General features: G+C 46.4%; 2 protein-coding genes across 15 annotated transcripts in view; one reads left to right on the top strand and one right to left on the bottom strand.

Annotated features, from left to right (window-relative positions):
- Positions 1–2,696: 2,696 nt before the first annotated feature.
- On the top strand, positions 2,697–6,998 carry LOC121299739 (myogenin-like). The gene is made up of 3 exons (XM_041227731.1): positions 2,697–3,299; positions 4,747–4,861; positions 6,598–6,998. The coding sequence occupies exons 1-3, from the start codon at positions 2,790–2,792 to the stop codon at positions 6,711–6,713; spliced, it is 741 nt and encodes a 246-aa protein (XP_041083665.1). The 5' UTR covers positions 2,697–2,789; the 3' UTR covers positions 6,714–6,998.
- A 1,140-nt stretch (positions 6,999–8,138) lies between these two features.
- LOC121299719 (liprin-alpha-2-like) overlaps positions 8,139–14,997 on the bottom strand; it is a 47,783-nt gene continuing 40,924 nt past the window's right edge. For 10 of the 14 annotated variants that reach the window (XM_041227682.1, XM_041227668.1, XM_041227669.1 and 7 more), the window contains 7 exons: positions 14,560–14,735; positions 13,946–14,043; positions 13,280–13,455; positions 12,353–12,421; positions 11,948–12,125; positions 9,846–9,937; positions 8,139–8,625 (listed from right to left, as the gene is read on the bottom strand). In XM_041227682.1, coding sequence (XP_041083616.1) covers positions 9,882–9,937; positions 11,948–12,125; positions 12,353–12,421; positions 13,280–13,455; positions 13,946–14,043; positions 14,560–14,735 — 753 coding nt within the window. In that variant the 3' untranslated portion in view covers positions 8,139–8,625; positions 9,846–9,881. Of the gene's footprint in view, positions 8,626–9,845; positions 9,938–11,947; positions 12,126–12,352; positions 12,422–13,279; positions 13,456–13,945; positions 14,094–14,559; positions 14,736–14,997 lie in introns of those variants that run through there. The other 4 variants (XM_041227670.1, XM_041227671.1, XM_041227677.1 and 1 more) reach the window with 2 other exon arrangements.

Raw genomic sequence — 14,997 nt, 5'->3', positions numbered from 1 at the left:
TCTGTAGCTCCAGTCCACAGCTCCTCTCCTTGGTTCTTGTGTTTATTTAGGCTTTTCCCATATGAAGTCATTATCACTCAGAGCCAGATTCCTTACAGCACACTTCTGCAAAATCCCCATGTGACCAAGCGAAGGATCGTTCAATAAGAGCTATCTGATGGTGAGTCTCGAGCTCGGAGTCAGAAGGCAGCAGAGCTGTGGAAATGGCGAGCAAGGCCACCTGTGGCAGTCACTGCAGAGACGAGCGCTCGCTTGGAAGCAAAACGAGAGCGCAGATTATTTTTCTAGGCGTGTGGAGCCAAGCGAGCGAGAAGAGGGCGCATTCCATGGCTAATGTGCCCACGTTCTGGGCATTTCTTCTGTAGAAGCTAATTCACGGATACACAGCTGTCTTGCAATTTGCTGCTGTACGTCACTGATGAAACAGGACCAAAACCTGTCAAGACAAGACTCCCGGGGAGTTTAACAGCAACAGCTGCCTCATTTCAGTCACATTCAGTCATGTCGTTTTTGTTCACATAGTTAGGTTAAGAGCGGCACCCAACAATATGAGATCAAAATGGATAGAAAACTCAAGAAGCAGAGTCATACCCATGCCTGGAACCCCCAGCTTCAAGAGTCAAAAATAAAAGCCCCAGCTTCAAGAGTCAAAAATAAAAGCAAGTCAGGAAAACAAGACCACACTTGGTACAGCAATACACCTTGAACTGCTTTCAATCCACAATCCTCTCATTTGACAACCATTTCTGGAGCGAGTCCATAACCTTGCCCAGACCTGCGTTGGATTCCGAGACAGCAGCATGTGTTCCTTTCGGCTTCAGCAATGTGTTCCACTCCGGCGCTTCCTTTATTAGGAGTGCAGTACCTGTGTAGGGTCATGACCTCGCTGACCTCCCGCCTCGCCCCTCACTACATCAGCCTACCTTCCATTCACTGGGGCAGAACACACGCAGGGGCATTGCAGCTTCAATAACCAGAATCACTTCCACACAGAGCAGCAAGTTTCTCAAAACATGCATGAGGACCAACGTCATTTACCTTGACCTTGTTCTAATAAACAACAACAACGTTGCCTGTACCAGGTCTGCTAATGCTACTATGACGACAGCTCTTAAATGAAATAAATGCTTGTTGAATCAGGCGCTGAGTGTGCTGCATGACGAGATGCAGGGTAACTGAGTGACACCACTACATATATACCAGACATAAAAGAAATCAAGAGAAATAAGTCTCATTTAATAACACGAGCTGCGTAGACGACCCTTCGGTCAAATCAGTTTAATGGCAGCCTGTACCCTGCAGATTAAAAAAAAAGTACTTTTGCCAGTGCAAAGTAAACGCTTTTGAAGAGTTTCATGTTCCTCGAGTTCCCCTGGGAACCAGACCCTCGCGGGGCAGAGCAACGAGACTGGGGTTAGCAGCTAACAGTGACGGATTAGAGCGCGCTGAGCCCCTGAAGAGCTGCCCGCTCCTGCACAGTGCTGTCTTTGTGTTTCCACGCCATCAGTGAGCATCCATCACACTTTAAAATGACAGCACACAGCAGAGGCACTTAATCCTCCAGTGCAGGGATGAATTACAGAGTGGAGGAGCCTGCACTGAACGACCAGCCCAGAGACCTCCACTGGCACTCGCGGGGTGTGTGAGACTGGAGAATGACCTGTTTACAAGTGTCTCACAGAGCTGTTCTCCAGAGTCGATTCATTTCTATCCAGTCACACACCCCACTTTAAATGCAAATATCATCAGATAATAAGCTGTTAAAATAAATAACAGTGTCAAATTCATGAGCACTGAAAGGAACATTCAGTGACTAACGTTTTGATTGAAAAAGACTTTGTTGAAACATTTGTCATTGTATTTATCAATGCCCAAAGATGATGATACCACTACTGATAACAATATTAAAAATAATTCTGCTATAGAAGGAAGATTTTCCAATTAAAAAAAAATATTAAAGGACGCAAAGTCTCAATTATTTTAAAACTACATAAAATGTCAAATACAGTAACCTAGCATCTCTGTGATGGTGTTAATGAAATCATGTGCAATATGCACCCTCCAGGATTCACTTTGTGGATAAGATCTTCCAGCCAGCAGTTTATAAATAGATGAATAAATGGATAGAACGCCAAGCCGTATAATCGCTCCTGACCAAAATATAACACATAAACACAAAGCCGTCACGCACAAAAATATCTGCATGGTTTATGACGGCACTGATATCCTGTGCAGCCGTAATTAACCTGAAGCATCAATTATCTAGCAGTGTATAGATATCAATTCAGATACAATAACTAAACCAGTGCTTCAACTTTTTGTCCTAAATGAAATAAACTACATAACATCTCTCCCTGGTTAACACGGACAATGTGCTTCTCTAATGGATCTGGCCTCGTACCGACTGCACTGTTGTAAAATCAATATCGAAAAACTCCCTAAAAAAACCTCAATATGTTTACACCCCCATTTAGATTTGAATGCCACAAGCAACCCATGCAGTAGTCTCATCTTCTGAAACAGAGCACAGTTATTCCCTGAACCGAGCGGTGCTGAAAATCCCTGAGAGACCAGGAATGAAAGGAGATGTGAAGTCTAGATGTGCGGCAACAGCTAGAAGAGGGATCAGGTTTCCTTGGACATTTCTATATATAACCCAGTGATCCAATGCCAGGCAGAGGGTTTAAATGCCACCAGCCAGTTGGTGTGAGAAGTTGTTGTGCACAGAGCGAGCGAGCAGTGGCTTTAGAGCTGAAGCACAGGAGTGGAGAAGCAGAGAAGCTGCAGCCATGGAGCTATTCGAGACCAACCCCTACTTCTTTCCCGACCAGAGGTTTTACGAGGCCAGCGAGAACTTTTTCCCATCCCGGCTGCAGAACGGTTACGATCAGTCGGGTTACCAGGAGCGACCGCTTGTGGGGCTGTGCCCTGAAAACAGGCTGCTGCCTGGACCCGGGTTGGAAGAGCAGGTCTCGCCAGCGTCCGGTCTCTCCCCACAGGAGCACTGCCCCGGCCAGTGCCTGCCCTGGGCGTGCAGGATCTGCAAACGCAAGACCGTCACGGTAGACAGGAGGAAAGCGGCCACCATGAGGGAGAAAAGGAGGCTGAAGAAAGTCAACGAGGCTTTCGAAGCTCTTAAGAGAAGCACCCTGATGAACCCCAATCAGAGGCTGCCCAAGGTGGAGATCCTGCGCAGCGCCATCCAGTACATCGAGAGGCTGCAGACTCTCCTCGGCTCCCTGAACCAGCAGGAGCATGAGCAGAGGAACCTGCATTATAGGAATGCCAGTTCTCAGAGGGTGAGTGCACACGGCAGGGTACAGCAGGGTACAGCACAGCTCTCAGAGGGAGAGTGCACAGGGCAGGGTACAGCACAGTTATCAGAGGGAGAGTGCACAGGCAGGGTACAGCACAGTTCTCAGAGGGAGAGTGCACAGTGCAGGGTACAGCACAGTTCTCAGAGAGAGAGAGTGCACAGTGCAGGGTACAGCACATTTTGTTCTCAGAGGGAGAGTGCACAGGGCAGGGTACAGCACAGTTCTCAGAGGGAGAGTGCACAGCGCAGGGTACAGCACAGTTCTCAGAGGGAGAGTGCACAGCGCAGGGTACAGCACAGCTCTCAGAGGGAGAGTGCACAGCGCAGGGTACAGCACAGCTCTCAGAGGGAGAGTGCACAGCGCAGGGTACAGCACAGCTCTCAGAGGGAGAGTGCACAGAGCAGGGTACAGCATGACAGCTTGTACATCTATGGCTAAAAGTTTTGCATCACCCTATAAAATGAAATAATTTTGCTTCATAAAGTCGAATGAAACCTGTTGAATAATGCGATTGCATACCGCTTTGTAATCTAACATGAAATACTGTACTACTATTATGGCTTCTGGTAGACTTTAGCGATATAATTTTGTAGTTTCTTTGATTACAAGATCTAAATTATGTTCATAGAGTTTTTTTTTTTTTAATATGCTTTCCTAAAATTCTATGTGATCCAAAACTCCTGGCCCTAGCTGTACAGAGAAGCTGGAGGTTATCAGGGCTGGCAATGCCGCATGATCCAAACTGCAATGGCAGAAGACGAGGGTCGCTTTGCTTTCCTAGTATCTGATCAGCCCTGATCTTGCTAATGTTAGGTAAACCAAGAGCAGTGCTAAATCAGGGTCACTGAAAACCTGCCACATTCATTTAAAAAAAAAAAAAAAAAAACTGTTGCCGTTGTATTGGCCACTTTACAGTAGACAGCTAGGTCCTGTGTCTATGGGCTCATCATACCTGAAATGTAACAGCATGGAATTATCAGAGTGGAGGTTATTGCCAGTCCCAGTCCTGCACACCAGTGCGGTTAACTGATTGGACTGTGATTACTTTCCACTGTTAGAGTGCGCCGACTGTGTGGACTATATTATTATTTAAAGGGGTTCTCACGTATTGAACAGTATTTTTGCGCACTGCTTAGGACATCAGTAAACAAAGGATATATTTAGGATAAAACCTGACACGTGCATGAAGCAAATGGTGTTGCTGAAGATGAGACTTGGGTGTTTTTTAAAATAATAATAATAAACCAGGCCAGCGAGATTTCTTTTAAAAAGGGCAAAATAAAAACGAATGCTTTGAGAAACATGATTTTGGGCATTCAGCGTTTTTAAGATGCTTACTTTAAAGTTGTATGGGTTTATTAAAAAGTAAGAGATGTTTAACACACACACACACTCAGGGGTTTACCTTTTTTGGTTTCTTTTTTTCCAGATGTCCTCCTCTAGTGAACGTGGGTCCAGCAGTACGTGCTGCAGCAGCCCGGAATGGACCAGCAGCTCAGAACAGTGCAGAAACACCTTCAGCAACATTACCAACAACCATGAAGGTAAGACTGGTGCAACAGCAACCCGTGCGTGCGATCAGGAACGTGAGAACTGAAACATGTTCTTCACTGCCACAAACCGAGAAACTAAACTAAAAAAAAAAGAAGGATTTTATTTAGCACTGTCGTGGTAAGTCACTTCATGTGTGGGTCTTCTACTAAGTGAGTCGTGCTTCTTGTTGTCCTTACTGTAGCTCTAAATGTGCAAACATCTTTTTGGGCACCAGAGCAGAGGTACCATATTCACAGTGGTTCAAGAAGAACCCTTGCCAAAAAACAAATCAAACTAAATCTATCATTATCGTCATCTCTAGCGCAGCACGCAGTACTTCGCTAGCACACTAATGGCTCTGACACGGTTAGCCAGCAGTCCCTCGTGCTTGCTAGATTTCTTGACGCTTTGCTGACAGTGGCAGCTGTGTTCATTAGTTTGGGTTGGCAGGGTCTCTCTGTTGCGCTGCGGGAGCAGGTACTAATTAACAGGGCCCTTTCCATTCCACTCACCCTATCAGCACACTGCATCCATTCCAACTCACCCTATCAGCACACTGCATCCATTCCAACTCACCCTATCAGCACACTGCATGCATCCATTCCAACTCACCCTATCAGCACACTGCATCCATTCCAACTCACCCTATCAGCACACTGCATCCATTCCACTCACCCTATCAGCACACTGCATCCATTCCACTCACCCTATCAGCACACTGCATCCATTCCAACTCACCCTATCAGCACACTGCATGCATCCATTCCAACTCACCCTATCAGCTGCATGCATCCATTCCACTCACCCTATCAGCACTGCATCCATTCCAACTCACCCTATCAGCACTGCATCCATTCCAACTCACCCTATCAGCACTGCATCCATTCCAACTCACCCTATCAGCAGCATCCATTCCAACTCACCCTACACTGCATCCATTCCAACTCACCCTATCAGCACACTGCATCCATTCCAACTCACCCTATCAGCACACTGCATCCAATCCAACTCACCTCAGCACGAGCATCCATTCCAACTCACCCTATCAGCACACTGCATCCATTCCACCTCACCCTATCAACAAACTGCATCCATTCCACTCACCCTATCAACACAGCTCGAGCAAGCTCGTTTCAAATAAGGAGCCTGTGATAAACGGTCGTCTGGCTGCAGGATGTCTCATAATGAGCCAGTCCTAGTTTTGTTATCTGTGTGATTTGTTAGACGTTTCACACAGCAATGCCTGGAAAGTTATTTCCCACTTGGAACGGTATTTCCCATGTGCAAGCAGAGTGCCTTGCCCGCCAGTCCCATAGTTTCAGTTGTTCGGTGTTTAAAAAGCCCTCAATGTGAGGTTCACCTTCGATAGCTGCACAGTGTATAGTGTGGAAATGAGCGCTACATACTGTAATGATTTGTGCCGGGGTAACAGATGGCATTGTTGGGCATGCAGTAATTAGAGACAGGTGTGGTTGCCACGTGTGGGTGGGCTCTTTAAGTTAAAGATTGCACTGTTAAAATGAATGATCATGGGGTACAGAGAGGAGACAGGCTACACTGCAATCCTTTCTCATTACAGCAATCAAACCTGGCAGGCGACTGTAAAATACTCTCCAAATCCAACGGTGACTATAGACCCTGCAGGCTGTCCATTGATAAAGCCATGCACGCCTACACACTCCATTGTGCAAGCTCGGACAATCAATGCTTCACTTCTGCGACTGAGTGAGCCCTTTCTATTTTCCAGATCTTTTGACCGAAGACTCATCGGAAGAGCCGAACCTCCGCTCCCTGTCTTCAATAGTGGACAGCATCGCCACCGAAGATACCCCTGTTTCATATTCGGGGGGCGTTCCCACCTAGAATGAAGAAGACGGATTGAGGGACACGGAACCGAGACCACTGGCACATCTCAAAGCAAACCATTCAGGGTTTGTTTATCGTAGGAGTGTGGCCACTACGAAGAATGCACAGAACAAGGACACGGATCTGTTATTTAAAACACGCGATCATACATGATGAGAGTCAAAAACCATGTCAGGCCCGTGCCGGCAAAGCAGATAGTTGAAACATTTCTCTACTTCATTGAAACCCTGTCCTGCACTATCCCAGTTACTTCCCTGTTAAATTAAGGACGCTGTGCTGTTTAAAAAGAATTTTTAAATTCTGTAAGCCCTTAATTTAAAACACATAGCTTTCAATGCAAATTAATGTTGCCCTTTAAATGGGAAAAAAACAAGGGTTTTGTATCGAATTAATTGAATGCATTTCTTATACATTTGAGACAGACAGACTTCAAAAGTTTCAGATGACCCCCCCCCCCCCCCCCCCCTTAAGTTAAACTGTTGATTCGATGTATTCCTTTTCATTCTTGATTTTGCATTGGTTTTTTTTTTGCGTGTGTGTGAGTGTGTGAGTGTGTGTTCTGCTTTAAACTGTGTTTTGATTTGTGGGGCCAATATTTTATACAGGGGTTTGACCAATCAAAGCTTATTCTGAGCGACGCTAATGCTGTAAATAATGACTTTTTTTTTTTTTTTTTTTTTTACAGAGTGGATTTGCTATTTTTTTATTTTGGCTAACTTATTTTCATTTTTATAATAAAGATGGTTGTGTATTTGTATACCTGCCGCACGCATTTCATTTGTCAAATGTTTACAAGTTGAAACCTCAAAACAAGTCTTCCTTCTCTCCAAGTGCAGCTGCGACACCAGAGTGTAACCATTAAAGCAGTCCCCCTGCAACACTGGCTGAAATACAATGTGACAAATGGGTTCAATTCACAACATCCTACATCTGAGCATGTCTGCAGCAGAACAGCGCTGCCAGGGAGCTGCTTCTGTACACGGACCCATCGCCGACAGCGGCGCGAGCCCAGTGCTGAAAGAACTGAAAGACCACAAATCTCCTTTCCTGTGTTTTAAAAGGACCTTGTTAATACAGTGTGATCTAAACTAATCTGAGCACGAACACTTTTACACACACAGAAGTTAGCTGTTGTATTAGAAGTTAGTTGTTTTATTGTCAGTTAGTGTTGTATGAAAATCCTGGTCACTTTCATACCAAATCACGTTTTTACCATGAAAATATCCAGGACTACACAGAACCCAATTCATCAAACCCATCCAGACACGGGAGGAGAGCACTGGCGTGTGAGCTGAGCATCTACTCCTTGTAAAAACAAAACAGTGACAGTGAATGTCTCTACACATCTGACAAAAGAAAAACACACATTTATTGAAAACACCCAACAAAAGGGAGGAGAGGAGGGGAGGGGGGTTAGAACAAACAAACAAGCAAACTCCTATCAAGACAAAATGCAGTTTTATACAATAGTTAAATATATATATTTATATACTTTAAATTCCATATCGATATATCTATAAAATCTTTTACAGTCATTTGATTTATATACAGGAAAAAAAATACAACAAAAGGAATTACCTTGCTGAACAGGGGGGGGGGTCCCTTTTATACACACTGCAGATCTCTCACACCCAGGACCAACACCACAACACTACAACCAGCACAGTACCAGGAGAGACGGAGCAGTTTATAACAAGATATCAGAACAACACCACATCGACATCACTGGAACACTACTGGAGAAGCGGACGACTCCTGCTTGGCGCCCCTCAGCCCCGCAGTCACGTCCTGCTGTGCAAGCTGCAAAGGGAATCATACCGCTGCCTGCCCAGCTAGCATCCTCCCCAGCCACAGGCAGCTCACTCCCGGAAGGCTGCAAGCATGTGTCCATACAAGTAGTGGGATTGCACTGGGAGGAGAAGAATTGGAGGAGATGTGTTACATTCATTCACAGGCTGGTGGAGTAGCATCAACATCAGACCAACGCTTTCAACACAATATTGGAGGTGGGGTTTTCGTGGAGGTCCAGCCATGTGCGGCAGTGCCATCTACTGGCGGTTTAAAGAATTACTTTTACTTGTTCACCCACGTGAGGTCAGGCGGGTTTCAGAGCAGACTGACCTCTTAAAACAGAGACCTGCTGTGCCTGCATCCCTGACTGAATCAGCCTCGCAACAGGGAGATGCAGCTTCTATATAACACAGTGTCAGCGATTACACAGACTCAGTGTTCGCTGAATACTGCACGTGTTTTTTATTTTCATTTTTTTTCTGCCTCTTCCCACTGGACGCTCGCTGGGTCATTTCTACAGTCTGTGGGAGTGGGAGAGACAGAGCTCTGCCAGCCTGCAATCAGTTAGATCTGGATCAGCTGCAGACGGAGACGAATCAGTCTGCTTTCACATTAGAAAAGCCACAGACAACTTCTATCGAGCGTCTTGTTAAACAGGGCCTGTGGGAGTCAGAAAGCTGCATGACATTGATGTGATCGAATCCAGGCTACAGTCTGCTAATATTCCTGGTTCCGACCCGTTACTGCCACGCACGGCTTACTTTTACTGCTCCTCTACTCCGGAGCGGCCCGGAGGCAGAGCAAGCTCGTCATTTAGTTGCTGTTTTTGTGCTGTTGGCTGTTTTTCACATTTTCTGACATGGTATAATGCAGGCAGGCAGTTTTCTCTCCTCTCGGCTTGCCAGCGTTTCTAAGATGATGATGTGAGGGAACAAGCTGTTTCATGCATGGATGCCAGTGCTAGATATCCAGAGAGTGTGAGACAGCAGCACACGCTCTCCGAATAGGAATTAGATGCCAGGGAGGAGGAGGATGAGATGAAAAATATACACCTCTGAACAGAGCGCTGTGCATAACTTAAAATCAAACACAATGGGGGAGAATTCATTTTTTTAATTATTGTTACCTTTGCCATCTTAAAACAACAAGGTGTTTTGATCACCTGAACTTTATTAGCCAGTGCAGTCATGCTTAAAATGAAACTGCTGCACATCCAAGACCTCCCGTACGCAGCGAATGGAAACGCACAATAGAGAAGAAGATCTATGAAATTCTTATTAGCAACCAATTTAAAATCAGTACAATAAATAATCTTCACAGCAACACCAATGCGCTTACCTTGATCGCTCGTGTGCTCCTGCTAGTTCGGGACAGTTAACAAGAGTAAGTCCGAACTGTCGAGCTGTCTAATCTCTGTGACCCTGCTGATCCTGCTCAGAGTCAGTCACAACAAACAAAGCAAAAAAAACAAAAAACACAAACAACATGCAGTGAGTGAAGCAAGCCAGGTCCAGACACACTGCAGCACAGTCAAAGAGCTTCTTCAAGCAGAGTTAACCCTTTAAGAACCAGCAGCGCTTTCCCTGCTAAAACCTGGAACGGTGATTTTTTGCATCTCCAGCTGGCTCGCTAGCTACTGGCTCATAATAACATTCAGTTGTGCTGGGATCCTTAGGCATTCATTACTTTAAATAATCTCTTTACGCTATTCCTAACATCGAATCTCGGACCTGTTTAATATCCTGTTACTCGCATGCTCCCTCCTCCTCTGTGCTTTATTCTTAGATCATTACTTACTATCCTGCAAGGGTGTACAGCGGCAGTGTCTACCCCATATGCATCATTGAGTTCTTATAGAGGGGTTTCATTCACTAAAATCTAAGTTGCCCCAGTTGCAGAGGGGCTAGAAAAGGACAGTCGCTCGCCCCCTAGTGGTCAATTCTAAAAGCGCTCAGCTTTTATGCTTCTGTTCAGAGGTTTCAAGAGGACACACGAGCCTGGTAAATACAGCAGTGATCCGAGCAGAAAAAGCAATAGAGAATTGTACTAGACTTGTGTAAAAGTGTATGCGATATTCCAGAGCCATGGTAGACATGCAGTGAAGACTTCTTACTGTGACCCTGCTGGAGCCCTTTGCATTGGGCCCTACAGAGCAGCTGATTCATTAAATTCAAGGGAGTGTCCCTTTGATTACAATCTGCGCTCGACTCTGTTAAGCAGATTTCCCTTTAAAGTGCTGCTGTTTTTCTCTTCCAGGCTGAAAAAGCATGAAAACTCATTTGCAGCTCATGTGAGGAAAGCGATGCATTTTCCAGCTTCTAAGGCTGGGGCAAATAATTGAACATATAAAATATACGCTGCTTGCGCTGCTTCCAGAGACACACACATAAAACCACGTTCAGTCCTGCAACAGAGTTTATAAATTAGAAAAAGATTGCATGCAAAGGAAACCAATGCAAACACCACGTCCTTTCGAAAAAAAAAAAAACAACACATTCTTTTAAATGATCTACAGACAGTGGGGTGGATGGGGAACCACTGGATTACTGCACAGATCAGGAGCGGCCACAGCAGGTCCTTCCACTCCTGGTCTTTGTTCCAACCCTGTTCTGAACTGTATAACTGAACCTGCATCCAGATCCTGAAGCAGTTCATCTCACTGTAGCTGTTAAACCTGGAGTGGATTGTCCCTCCAGGACTGGGATCGGACACACCTTACACCGAGAGATTTCTTTACTCTGATACGCTACGTCATTTTCAGATAGAAGCGCACCCTTCTGCAAACGTTATACAGGGTGAGTGTGCACAGCGTGTCCACTCCACATAGCATACTGTATGCCACACACTTGTGTTTTTTGTATAGCAGTGTAAGAGATTTGCACCTTACATAAAGGAGCGAAAGCCCAGGCAGCTCAGTCATGCATGCTGCTATGCAGTGCTGTGACTGCACTAATTATACGGGTTTGTCAGCTGATTCAGAATTAATATGCAAGCCTGAAACGCCCTACGGCTGTTGAATACATTCATTAAAAGAGTGTTTTCAACAGCAGGGATATGGTATAAAAGAGTTAATACGGAGGCACAGAAAGAAATCAAACTCACATTACGGCTTGCATTTCTGATGAGGTTTTTTGTATAGCACGGAGTGCCATCTGGTGGTCAGATGCTGTAAATGAGTTTTCCTCTCAAAAGGGAGTTTATGCACTGATCTTAAAGGGAAATTAACATCTGAATTGTCTGCACACCCTGACATGGCGTTACTGTACAACCAGAGGCAGCTTTGAAATGATCAGAAAGGGGGTCATTCAAACTGGTAACTGCAACAAAACAAAAAAAAATGGATACAAGCACACAGACACAAAATAAAATTATAAAACAGTAAGCATTCACAAGGCAGCTCCACTGGGGTAAGTGTGGCAGGGCGTGGGGCTCTCACTCACCTTCGGGGGGCATTTTCTTGGGCATTGTGGAGACAGAGGAGGGCATGGGCACGGCAGTGACTCTGAACCCCGCTGGCAGAGTCTCGGTGGACCCGGGCATCATGCTCAGGCCTTGACTGTCGCGTGGGCGAAAGCGCTTCCGCCATGACGGTGTTCTCCGGAAGGACTTGTCATCGCCCTGCACGTGCAGACAGAATGCTCAGTTCAAGAGACAAAGCAGGGAATCACGTTTACCACACTGCCCATGTTACTAGAGTCAGCACGGGATCTTTCAGCCAATCAGAGCACACGTTTCGACTCCTGTATTCCACAAGGGAGAAACCCAGCTCGAAGTGGGATACAGACTAGCTTCTAGTCACAAAGCCAGGTCAATCTCAGTGGGAAGTTTTTCATTCTCGTACTCACCTCGTCCAGTCGCCTGTCCGTTCCCAGGGCCAGGAGATTGTTGAATTCACGTTCCAAAACTTGCCTTGCCTTCACCACAAAAACAAAGAAACATAGATCACGCTTCTACGGTCTCCCCCTCAGTAACTTTCAATGTGGATGTTCTTGCTGCTAGGGTTAGGGTTAGGGTTAGTGTTGAGTTAGGGTTGGGTTGCAGCTAAGGTTAGGGTTAGGGTTAGGGTTAGGGTTGGGGTTAGCTAAGGTTAGGGTTAGGGTTAGGGTTGGGGTTAGGTTAGGGTTAGGGTTAGGGTTGTGTTGGGTTGTAGTTAAGGTTAGGGTTAGGGTTAGGGTTAGGGTTAGGGTTAGGTTAGGTTAGGGTTAGGGTTAGGGTTAGGGTTAGGGTTAGGGTTAGGGTTAGGGTTAGGGTTAGGGTTAGGGTTAGGGTTAGGGTTAGTGTTGGGGTTAGGGTTAGGGTTAGGGTTAGGGTTAGGGTTAGGGTTAGGGTTAGGGTTAGGGTTAGGGTTAGGGTTAGTTAGGGTTAGGTTAGGGTTAGGGTTAGGGTTAGGGTTAGGGTTGGGGTTAGGGTTAAGGTTAGGGTTAGGGTTAGGGTTGGGTTGTAGCTAAGGTTAGGGTTAGGGTTAGTGTTGGGTTGTGGTTAAGGTTAGGGTTAGGGTTAGGGTTAGGGTTAGGGTTAGGGTTGGGTTGTAGCTAAGGTTAGGGTTAGGGTTAGGGTTAGGGTTAGTGTTGGGTTAGGGTTAGGGTTAGGGTTAGGGTTAGGGTTAGGGTCAGGGTTAGGGTTAGTGTTGGGTTGTAGCTAAGGTTAGGGTTAGGGTTAGGGTTAGTGTTGGGTTGTAGCTAAGGTTAGCTAGGGTTAGGGCTAAATTCTGTATCTGCTTAGCAATGTAATCTGGAACAGTGTGAATAGATTCCTAAAAGGAGCTTCCTCACCTGTGTGTTCTGCATGGGGATCTGCAGGATGAGTGCCAGGCTGCTGTAATCAAAGTTCTCATCCAGAGCAATGAGGGCTCCATGGACCCCGCTCTCCAGGAGATTGGTCCCGTACTCACGGAGCCCGATGGACTGCACCCAGTGTATCACCTGGTCGTTCGTCCACACCATAGTATCTGCACACAAACCAGCAAAGCCACACAGACCGTCACTCAGTGCATGATCAGGGTGAGTCTCCACACCTCAACCTGCCCTGCACTGGAGGCAACACCATTTACACAGACCGTCACTCAGTGCACGATCAGGGTGAGTCTCCACAGCTCAACCTGCCCTGCACTGGAGCCAGCACCATTTACATAGACCGTCACTCAGTGCACGATCAGGGCGAGTCTCCACAGCTCAACCTGCCCTGCACTGGAGGCAGCACCATTTACACAGACCGTCACTCAGTGCACGATCAGGGCGAGTCTCCATAGCTCAACCTGTCCTGCACTGGAGGCAGCACCATTTACACAGACCGTCACTCAGTGCACGATCAGGGCGAGTCTCCATAGCTCAACCTGCCCTGCACTGGAGGCAGCACCATTTAGAAGCCTCGAGAGACGCCAGCACATTGTAAAACTCATCTTGTGCTTCATGTGAGGATGAGGAAGAGGATGGGCAAACCTTTGATTTGGAGCTGGCATTCCTGCCTCCTCCTCTCCAGCTCCTTCCTGTCATAGTTCAGCCTCTTCAGGCACACGATGCTGTACTGCAGACTGGCCCTGGGTGCGAGAAACTCCCTGGTTACTGAGCCTGCAGCCACACAGGAGCCCTTGTTACACAGTGAAAGGAAACAAACTCATTTCTTGCCTGCAAATGAGTGCACACAATACCAATGGCCGTGTTGGTCAGTTTCCATTTATTAATTCCAATATTGAAAGGCTACCCATCTGTAGCGTAAATATTGATCGTTGGACATGACACATGTGGCAGCTAGTTTTAAACAAAAGGTAACGATCTGTAATTCTCTAGGAGACAGCTCGGGTAGGGAGCTGGTCTGTCAGGAGAGGATTCAGGGAGCTTGGCTCAACTTTGTGAACCCTGCTTCCACTAGATGGAAACAAACACGTTTCTTGGCACGAGTTCTGATGTCCGGATACGGAACAGGACGCAAGGTCACAATGTATCCCAGTTTGTCGATCCTGTCTGGTCAAGCAGGAGAACTGCAGCTGGGCTCCAGTGTGGTCTGTTTAGCCTTTTGTGGATCCGTACAACAGGATGTGAAAGGCGGTGCTCACCGGTGAAAGCTGTCGACCATCTTGAGGTGTGTGCGCAGGTCTTTCTTGGTCAGGTGGTCGAGCATGCGGGCGTCCACCAGGCACTCCATGAAGTAGCTGCGGTACTGAGGCAGGCCCAGACTGGGCAGCCACTCATTCCCAATCCACTCGTGATTCATGTCTCCGTACGCCAGCGTCTGCAACCAGACACCAGGTTCAGGGAAATGCCAGCACAATTCTTATTCACAGAGTCACTTAGCAGACGCTTTCATCTTGTAGGGTTTCTAAATCCAGCAGTGTGGAGGGTTCTGGATCAAATATCTGGACTGGACTCTCAATCTTTTTATTACATCATTAGTTTTTTTTTCAGAAAGAAAACATCTACCTGATAAATTTCCATAGCAGTGAGTACGCAAGACGCTTAATTTCATGTCCTTCCCAAAAACACAGAGAACCTCC

This window comes from Polyodon spathula, chromosome 25 (assembly GCF_017654505.1).
Source record: "Polyodon spathula isolate WHYD16114869_AA chromosome 25, ASM1765450v1, whole genome shotgun sequence".
Taxonomy (NCBI): Eukaryota; Metazoa; Chordata; class Actinopteri; order Acipenseriformes; family Polyodontidae; genus Polyodon; species Polyodon spathula.
The sequence above is the reverse complement of the archived record's forward strand: the minus strand, read 5'-3'. Positions and strand labels throughout refer to the sequence as shown.

Bases quoted from the DNA above. Each gene is read 5' to 3' on its own strand.
- LOC121299739 (XM_041227731.1), top strand. From the start codon at position 2,790: ATGGAGCTATTCGAGACCAACCCCTACTTCTTTCCCGACCAGAGGTTT. The intron at 3,300-4,746 runs GTGAGTGCACAC...CTTTTTTTCCAG, and splicing joins GGAATGCCAGTTCTCAGAGG to ATGTCCTCCTCTAGTGAACG. The intron at 4,862-6,597 runs GTAAGACTGGTG...TCTATTTTCCAG, and splicing joins CATTACCAACAACCATGAAG to ATCTTTTGACCGAAGACTCA.